Source organism: Vanessa tameamea, chromosome 11 (genome assembly GCF_037043105.1).
Source record: "Vanessa tameamea isolate UH-Manoa-2023 chromosome 11, ilVanTame1 primary haplotype, whole genome shotgun sequence".
Taxonomy (NCBI): Eukaryota; Metazoa; Arthropoda; class Insecta; order Lepidoptera; family Nymphalidae; genus Vanessa; species Vanessa tameamea.
The window spans coordinates 8,350,202-8,360,418 of record NC_087319.1 but is presented as its reverse complement, the minus strand read 5'-3'; the positions used below and the strand labels follow the sequence as shown (position 1 = coordinate 8,360,418).

General features: G+C 34.8%; 1 protein-coding gene across 1 annotated transcript in view; it reads right to left on the bottom strand.

Annotated features, from left to right (window-relative positions):
* Positions 1 to 1,033: 1,033 nt before the first annotated feature.
* LOC113402575 (uncharacterized) overlaps positions 1,034 to 10,217 on the bottom strand; it is a 28,879-nt gene continuing 19,695 nt past the window's right edge. The window contains exons 3-7 of the mRNA XM_026642864.2: positions 7,414 to 7,571; positions 7,164 to 7,259; positions 3,291 to 3,449; positions 2,431 to 2,604; positions 1,034 to 2,229 (exon numbers count right to left, since the gene is read on the bottom strand). Coding sequence (XP_026498649.2) covers positions 2,047 to 2,229; positions 2,431 to 2,604; positions 3,291 to 3,449; positions 7,164 to 7,259; positions 7,414 to 7,571 — 770 coding nt within the window. The 3' untranslated portion in view covers positions 1,034 to 2,046. The remainder of the gene's footprint in view (positions 2,230 to 2,430; positions 2,605 to 3,290; positions 3,450 to 7,163; positions 7,260 to 7,413; positions 7,572 to 10,217) is intronic.

The window sequence follows — 10,217 nt, the reverse complement described above, 5'->3', positions numbered from 1 at the left end:
ATCCAAGAATTCATAAAATCGATTAAAATAATTTCGAATCGATTTTTATAGCGATATATCATTTTAAAATTATCCAATATATAAGTTAGTAACAGTATAGCAACGAATTATATATTAATTAAGTAAAAATTGTAGTCGTTTTGATTTCAAAAATATATATGAACATATACTTAAGTTTTTTTTTTACTTTGTAATGACATTTGTTTTTTTTTAAATTAATTTAATTAGATAGACAAAATGGCAAATGCCCCGATGGTTAAAGGTTTTATTAAAAGTAAGCATCGGCATTAACACAGAAATGTTGACCATCTATCACATCGTCAATGTCAACACCAGTCACTAGTATCGCCAATGTGTTGTTGTGTCCTTATATATGCTCATTCACCCTTCGAGTCAGAACACAACAATATTAAGTATTGTTGTTCGGTGGTTACATTTTTGATAAGTGAGGTACCACCCAGGCCGGCTTGCACAAAGCTCTACCGACAAGTATTTTTGTTTTTAATAGACGAACGAATCTTCTTGTTGAGCTTTTTATTTTTATATGTTACCAACCTATAAGTTTAAAGCGCTTTTTGTGTATATTAGAAAAGTGTTTCGCTTTATTTATTAAATAAATGCTTTTATTCAATTCAGTTCAAATTATTATTTACTTGAAATTTCTTATCCCTACTAATTATATTATAAAAATATTAAATTGTTCGTTTCTTTTTATGTTGGAGGTTGTCTCCGAATAATCTGCGCTGTTTCTAAAAAAAATTTTGCCAATCAAAAGTCATAGGGGATAGGGATAGGGACATAGGGATAGTTTGTATACAGAATAATATAAATTACATTTTGTTTTTGATTTGATTAAAACTGTTGAAAAAAAAATCGGGTAATAATATTAATTTTTATAAATTTGAAAGAAAATTATTTTTTAAGGATCCCAGTCAATTTTCAGGTTTAAGGAACAGGATAGATATTTCGTATTCTATGTAATAATAGACGATAAGCTTGAGTGTAGTTTGAAGGTAAATAAAACAGTCAAATCTTAAATGTAATAATAATTTAATATCACAAACATAGCAATAATGTTTGCATAGATATAAATACTATTTGAACTATACAAATAATGATTAAGTCATAAATACAGTGGATCTGTACTTTACAATAATATAATTAACCGCTTTATTAAAGCTAGTCATATTTCATTGGATCTCTGTAACAGGAATATAAATAGTTAACAAAGTATCGAATTAAAGTAATGAAACTAGATAATAAAATGTAATAATTACAATCAATTATCGCAGCCACGACCGCAATCACAAGTCAAAGAGATATTGTCGTTATGAACCAGCCACTGACACATTAACTAAATAATTTGCTAATACATCGACATCAACAGAGTTTGATGGAATGGTTTAATACTAATTGTCACATAATACCGTTACTAATTACATAGAACAATCGAGAAATAAATAAGTTAACACCTTGACTAGGATATCGGAAAATTTCGAATGTTAAGCTGCCTGATATTAAAAATAAATATTAAATTCGTAGCTATTTACAAAAATATATATATATATTATAAAAAGGAACTAATTCACTCTAGACCGAAATGGCAATGTAATGGCAAAGACATTTTCTACTATCAACAGCCAAAAGTGCAAACAATTGAACTACGAGATTCATTGTACTGGATCAACGAATAAGGGCGAGTACGCGCATAAGATAAGACCGTCTTGAGACAAAAATAACTTACACGAAAACACATTAATAAATATACTTTACTCACAACATTAAATACTGATTTAGCACATAAATCATCACAATACAATTCGTCAGAAAGCCACAAACATAATATGTATCTAGACGGTCTTATATAATAAGGCGGTACTGACAAACGAAGAGCATTATCTACGTAAAATAAATTACGTCTAAGTCATAAATAAAAGCACCAATAATTAAATTAAGTAGATAGCCCAAAAATTCGGGTGAAATGGGGCAGTTTTTCGCTAATTACAGCGAAGTCAAGTTTAGTTAACACAACCGATGTTTCTGGCCTCAATCAGCTTTATCCGGGTCCATGTCGTACATCGTCTGGAAAACTTGGGCGAGGTACTCCAAATAGTTAAGAGTGTCTCGGTAAACGAGTAACGCATAGGAGAGTTTATCCACATTCTTCATGTCCGGGATTTCAGAATCCGGTAAGGGCATAATCTCCAAGTTACGCGATCTCATTATTTCCTGCAAAAAAAAAATGTCACTGTAATAATGTCTTAGTACAATTTTGTTGTTTTATTTTAGAAGTAAAATTGATACGTTTGTTTAACATAATATGAACAAGTTTCTAACACAAGTATGAATTTCTAAATATCGTTATTATTGCAAATTTTTAGTTTATTTAAAGTGTTTTAAGTAATTTGCCTTGCTTTTCAAATAACTTACATCGAACAAACAAAGAACAGCTCGCACGTTGTGCATGCTCTCAGTTATGTTATGTTTCATGCTCGCATCTGAGAAGATATCATCATTAAGACCCTCCTTGGATATAGAGTACAACCCTGCAACTACCATTTTCAATCCTTTGAACATCGACGGTAACACTTGGTCGATTTTTTTCTGTGGACAATAAAAAAATATATATTAAATTGTCTGATCGTATCAGTAGAAAATGCCCTAGTCCTAATAGGTTCGGCTTTATTGAATCTCAGGGTCTCTGCAAATTGTTATACAGATACTTAAATTACAATTACAAAGAAGTGTGGCTGTTAAATAAGAGAATATTGTGAATATGCTGGTCTTATATAAAGTCTATAATATACATATAATATATTTATAAATAATTTATACATAATGCAATACAGTCTACCGTCATATGTAATAATATTGATCGATTATTATTATATATTTATATTAGTTGATTGGTTTTATTAGTCTCATTACTCAAATCTCGGTATCAATCCAAATTCATCGATTACATGAGATTAAACCGTCCACATTGCAAAACCATTGTGTTCTCACGTAAACGACAGTCGGCTGACAACAATGAGTGCCACCGACGATGTCGATTCTTTGAAATCGATTGAAAAACTTATACGGATGCACGTTTTTGGCATCAGCGAATTCGCCGCCCTTCGATTATAAAACAATCAGATCGACTTTGTTAAGTAACCGTCATTATCTTAACGAGACAAGCGTTTCAGATAACAACATTACTTTCCTTATAAACTCTTTGAAATGTTAGTTAAAATGTTTTTTTAAAGACTCGAAGAAGAGTGACACATTAAATATTTGAAGTAGCTCACCATCAATTTATCCATATATTCGGCAGGCATAGCCTGATAAAGTACTTTCTCTTTGGGCAGGCCTTCTTCAGGGAACCAGGTGAAATTTCGAAGCCAGTCATCACTGCTCCAAACTGTTAATAGCTCGTCGAAACTTGGGTAACTGTGCAGCTTTAATGCCTGTAACAATAGATAAATAATTGAGTAAAATCGTCAATCTATTAAAGCACAATAATTTTTATATTTCATTACATAGCTTAATAATTATATTAACATTTGACTTTTCGATGATTCTATTTGATTTCTAGTAATCAATCAAAAATTATAAAAAAACAAAAAAATTATATATGATATTTTTTCATACAGATTTGTCCCAGAAGTTATTCGTTAAGTCGATAAAATGATTTAAAGAAAAAAGAACAAAGTTTTATTGAGTTTATATATAAGAAAGTTAATTAAGATTTCTTTGAATCGATTTATCCATGGAAGCTCAAAAACATAGTCTCTGCAGCAAGTATGAATCAGCTTTGTCACGCTACGGGTCCCGTTGATTTCTTTGAACGATAAAAATAGATGTACTAGTTAGTACGTAGCGTTGATTGACTTTCATGGAAAAAGAAGATTGAACGGAAGATGAGATGTGTCGCTGTTTCCTCTGTTGCAGCCGGTATAAATAAGTTCGGAATGAAGATACTTGCAGTGGTCATCTTGATGTCAAACAACATTACTGCTTCTTATTCATCACAATATTAAAGGTACGTTTTTTTACTATATTATATTATATAAGTATACGTAAATTCGGAATAGGAAGCAATGTGTTTATATGTACCAGTAGTAGTTATGTGATCAGCTATCAATTTTATGGGTCTGTCAAGGTCATATGAAAGATGAGATTGAAATGCGATGTCTGACCGCCGCTTCTACCAACATGTCACGTAACAAAACCGTTTCGAAATAAAAATTTGACACTATGTCTAGAACATACGTGACTAACGATTAATTATTGAATTTTAAACCTTAAAATTTTCGCAATAAAGTTGCAAAAGCGACATCAACCGAACAATTGACGGCAGATGCAACCGATTTGATAGAAATTGGCTGTCCTTCCCAATAGGCGCTGATTTGGTTGAAATATTGTTGCTCAACAATGCAGCTAATTAAACATTTCCAAATCATGACAAACTTCCGAAAACCGTATTGTACAACAATCTTATCTGTGTTTTGATGCAATAAAAATTCAATTGAAAATTTCTAAACATCGACGAGGAATTTAACGAGCTTTTTCCAAAATCCAAAAGTATATTAAGGGGAGATAAAATGAGCAGCCGCACAGATTTTTATCGAAATTATATACAGTAGAATTATTATACTTGTATTTTATACGTATATTTACTTTAAATTTTGAGTAATGTAGTTTGAATTTTGAGTATTTGAGTAAACTTAAATTAATGTAGAGTAGAAATGGAATTTTTTGTTGCACTAAAGTAAGTTCATAATAACAAAACGCAGGTGTTCGTCCGGTCTAGCGCTCCATATCCGAAACCTCGTCGTTATTCGCTTACACATAGTTTTTCAGTTAATTGCAAATGTTTGACGTTGCATACATTTTGTTTTAATTAGAATGTGAAATATTTAAATAAAATAAATTCTTAAAGTGATAAAAAATAGAAGATAGCTAAGATCATAAATTAATGTCGCATGAAGTTATCTTGTATGACCAAAGGACAAAGTTTTGTTTTTTGTCTGTATTAAAATAACGAGAATGCGGTAATTTAATTATATTTTTATTAAAATATATAGTCCGGAACATAACCTTATATGATGGAGATTCGGCAAAGATAACTGAAGAATGTTATATTCCCATAGTCGAGCCATAGTCATATGGCTTTAAAACTGCTATGTCTGCATACGAACATACCGTGGGTGGGCATCAGCTAGAAATTTGACGACATAGCATCCGGATATCTAGCTCGAAACATCGGAAGCTTATCAAATAAACATGCACCCACACATACGCGGCACATATATTTACAGCACACGTTCTCACACGCATCCACCGCCGCAGACAGCCTGTCGCCCGTGTGAACAACGCTATCGCACTAAGTATGTACATATTGTATGTAATGTGATGTATAATTCAATGTTTATGTAATATCGAACGACATTACGACACGATAAGCCTCACACCTGGACATGCTCGAGTCTGTATGAGGATCGAGTTATCACGATACACATTGCTTTTTTAAAGTGAAGAATGTGAACATTTTTTGATGGATATCTAAGCAGTTTTAAAGTCAAAATATGATGCGATAATTTGACACCGGTACGGTCCAAAAGCACGAATGTTGTAGCACATTCACACGGTGGCCGGTGCGGAGTCACACAGTACCGGTAGGGTTCGTTGAATTTGTTATTGCGTTCTCGGTACAGCGCGGCCAGTTATTTATAAGGAATGGGTTGACGACAGATATGATAGCGCGAGTAATTTGGGTATTGCGTTTTATATGTCACAAGATTCCACTCAGTCGACAAGCTTTTTTGTGTTTATTATTTCTTTGTTCCAGTGTTAATCTAACTGATTCGAGATTCAATTGCGAAGGAAAATGCCAAGCCGAAACAAAGAGCAAGTAAACGTCCTTGTAGCGTTAACAATGGCAGTTCATCGAGCTCAAGCTTTGTCTAACCCGCAATAAATATGATACATTAGTAACGAATGACCGACATTAAGGGGAGAGACAGAAAAAAATCATCGGGCAGGTGTGTCGCGCAATATTAATGCGCAATCAGTATTCGATACGTATGCGCACCGTCCTGTACTTCGTTCCGGCTACTGTGCGTCGATAATGTCATTTTACGACGGGGAGGCAGCAGCGAGCGGACAGGACGTCGCCGTCGTTACGACCGGCGAGCCTATTACAAATGCCACCATACTTCATACACCAACGCCACACACCACTACTGGATGAATTCACTCGAAACCGACTCATTGTTCCATTTCCATTGACTGCTTTACACTCAACATATTTTTATCATTATCAATTGAAATCGAAATGTATTCAACTATCGTTTCGTTCGATACCACAAATAAATAAAATAGTAGAAGGTCATCCATAAATGATTCGTGGCGCGACAACGACATCACATTATTGCTCGTTCATCGGGCCACCTTACTTCCGATTCGGAAATATAATATTCTTAGGAGCAGAATGACAGATTGTCTTATAATGTTTCTAGTAACTCAGTTTTGTTTGGCCTTTGAATGTAAATGTGGTTATTCGCGCATCGGTGGCAATAAATAGGTGTTCTTTATTGTTAATAATGAATATATATATATATTTTGGTATCTTGAACATTTAAATATTGTCAAAAAGTGATAAATCGATGAAGGCGTCGTATGAAAGCAGTGCGAAATTATAATTAAAAGGGAGGAAGCGGCCGCGGCCGGACGTACAGAGGCGAAACCGGCGGCGCCCGAGCCGATGCAATCTCTCTTCCACGCCATCCGACGCGGTGAGAAAATGACGTTAAAAACGTGCACGCAAGGAATCGTTAATGGATGAATTTCACGGGAATCTTTTTGAAGTACAATGTGATAATTTGTTCTCGTTCGGCAATTTTAACTTCACGTTTAATCTCATTTTGTTTGGCTAGCTACTACAGACACTTTCATTCATAGGCTGATATAATCATATTAAACTCGCAAGGTATGCGCCGATGTCCTTAGTTCAAAGTTTTATTGGTATTGGTCGGTCGCAGCGCGCGTCCGTTCATTTAGAACGACGCGGCGGGCATAACGATGCGAACGCGAATACTACGTTGCGATTGTCTCGTCACTGCATTGGATCCATCAATGAAAGGGAACAATGATTATTTTATATATAAAATAACACTTACGAATTTATCTTTGTACTTTGCCGTTGACTCGTAAGCATTTCTTGCTTGTGATGCGACATCTTTTGCAAGTTTTGCTGTATATTTTGCTGATTTTGACTGAAAAAAAAAATAACATGATTAAACCGAATAGATTTTATTTCATACATTATAAAAATTTGAATCGATATATCACTAGTCGATTTGATCGATGATTTGTATGATTGATTAATCGATTTAGTCGATGATGTGTGTTAATATATGTCTTACTCACATTAGAGTCATAGTCGCAAGGATTTCCCCAAAGGCTGTTCTCCTGCGCAGAGCGGCGCTGTCTATCCATGGTTCGTTTGTGCGGTGCTGCTGTTGACTGCGGCGAGAGACCGCCCACAAGTAAGACCAAGCACACCGCTGCACAGACGTTGACGTATCCTGAAAATAAAGTTAAGTTTAGGAAATTGGAAATAGTAGTTCATACATATCCACTTGCATTAGAAAAGCATAATCATAGCGTTTTGTAAACTTTAAACGATAAAAGTGTGAATCTAAATACAGTAGTATTGATAAGAAAAAATATAATAAAATAATTATATAACATTGTAGAAAACTGTTATAAATGGGCGTGCATATTCATCATGATCAAAATGTTTGTTTTTTTTTATCTTTTATTTGAATACGATCGAGGTATAGGATTTAATATTAAACAATTTATTTTGATGCATCTCGTCAATGAAAACGCTAGAGTCCGTTGTTCCGTATGCGGCACGCACGATGCTGTCGATTATGGTAATCGATGAACATCCGATGAATAAATACATCGCGGCCCAGAGGTGGACAGCCTTTGCTAATTGTCCGGTGAACTTTTGTGAATCACTAATGCGGTACAATTTAACGGTGGCTGCCAACCAACCGGACATTCTTCCGATATCGATAAAATGTTGCACATCTCTAACGCAAATGTGGATACATCTCTCTCACTGGATGGACCACTTTTCTTTTAGGAGTAAGCTAAGTGCATATTTTCGTTCGCAATTCGGACCAAATTAATACACTTTTAATGGTCCTACAAATTATAATCGTTACAAGTTATTGACCTTAAAATAAGTGCATCAGTTAGATAATCGACACGCATTTCGTTGTTACTCACTGATGGCTCTCAGTGTTTTGACTCAATGTGTGAATCATGTGTGTTATGTCTCGAGTCTCATGACTAACGTTACAAATCTTTACACTATTTTGTACTCGTACTATCGTAGGTCGAGTTACTATTTTTTCGTGTGAATTCATGATTTACATAGAGCATAGTATTTGCATATTTCCTCATTGCGGTAAAATATCAAAAACCAGGTTTGTTAATTATTATTTTGAAATAAGTCAGAGTCTTGAATATGTACTATAATAGTCTTTATACTATTGAGATAATATTTAAAAAATATTACTTCCCGATTTTTTATTTTCTTAAGTATTTAAGGTACATATTAAATATAATATATACATACATATACAACTTTAACGTGCTTAACTCGGTTGTTGTCCGTGTAAAATTGTATGCGTGTTTTTTTATTCTTGCATCTTGTTAGCCAGTTTTGTGGCGATTTGTTATTTAGCCCGGGGCGAACGCGGCGGTCAAATAAAAGAAAATTATAGTTATAGGGTGCTTGCCGCTTATTATTTAACTAAGCCCTGTGAACGGATCCCGATTATCACGCCTCTCGTTCAGATCTGAAGGAGACCGCATGATCAACCATCACGCTCACTAATTTAAATCTATTCGCGTAAAATAATTTCTATTGCAGCTATATATATGTCAAGAATTAACTAGCACTGATTTAGTTATAGGCGCTGTATTGGCATCAAACTAATTGACACAATAACAACGTTGTTACAGTCGGAACACAAAAGGCGACCGCAAAGGCGGAGTCGGGTAATAACGATCATGTCAAAAGGAAGGTCCGACACACAACACGCGTTAAACACACGATCATAACATTTTATTAGTTCGCCGGTCAAAAGCAAGCAACCGCGAGACCGCCGCCGCCGTCAAAAGTTCAACCAGAAAAAAAATAACAGGTCAGCTCGTAAAAAGATGTAGAGTCACCGTGTGATACGGATACATGCCCATTAATATATATGTATATATTTTTATTTATTTAATGAAACAGTTTTTTGCCGTATTTTAAATAACTTTACGTAAATGCGAGGCGTAAGTCGATTGCTTTGCGACATTAATTAGCTAATGACGGCACAGAATGAAATTTTGAGACTGTAATTAGGCTCAAAAATGGTTTTGTATTGTCAATAAATTACAAACTTTCAATAGTCGCTCATTTAAGGATCTGTAATTACGAACTATAAAAAAACTATAAATGGACAAAGAGGAGACTCGATCGAATTCCTTAGCCCATTGAAGAGCTGACCGAGCGACCATAAAAACCGTAGATACCTACACGTAGGTAATACACAGGTTATAAGGGGGCATAAAAAAGTAGGGACCGCGTCGGAGGTCGGACCGACTACCCGAGAAACAAAGAATTCGTTTATTTTTTAACAGCTCGCTCGTACACAAAAGGAGGCTGCGCGGCACGAAAAACGACCCAAACGAGAGCACCTTGTTAACCTTTTTAAAAAGAAATCGCGCGCCCGCTAACTAGAATTTTGGCTCGAAAACCGAGAAAAGTTTGCACCGTTCGGTTTCGACGCGGTCGGCGCCACCGCAATCATTATGTAAATTCTGAACATAAATGCGTCAAAATTTTGCAGCGAGTTTAGTCTTCGCGGCTTGTTACAAAATGATGCGCGTCAAATTATTGATGATTTTTGTATCTTTTGCAAAGCCAGGCTCGTTATCGTTCACGATCTCATTCACTCAAAGATTCATGCTGCACACAAAATTATATTTATATGTACAAATGTTTTTTATTAGATAATGCAAAATATTAACATTCAACGCTAGTACAGATTTGATAAAGTAGGTTGTTCAATTGGTATAACGGTTGACAGATACGGTCGTAAAATTTGACTGCACATAATAAGGGCGATTATCACTCGAAATACGTGTGGCGGCGCTTACCTGACGGT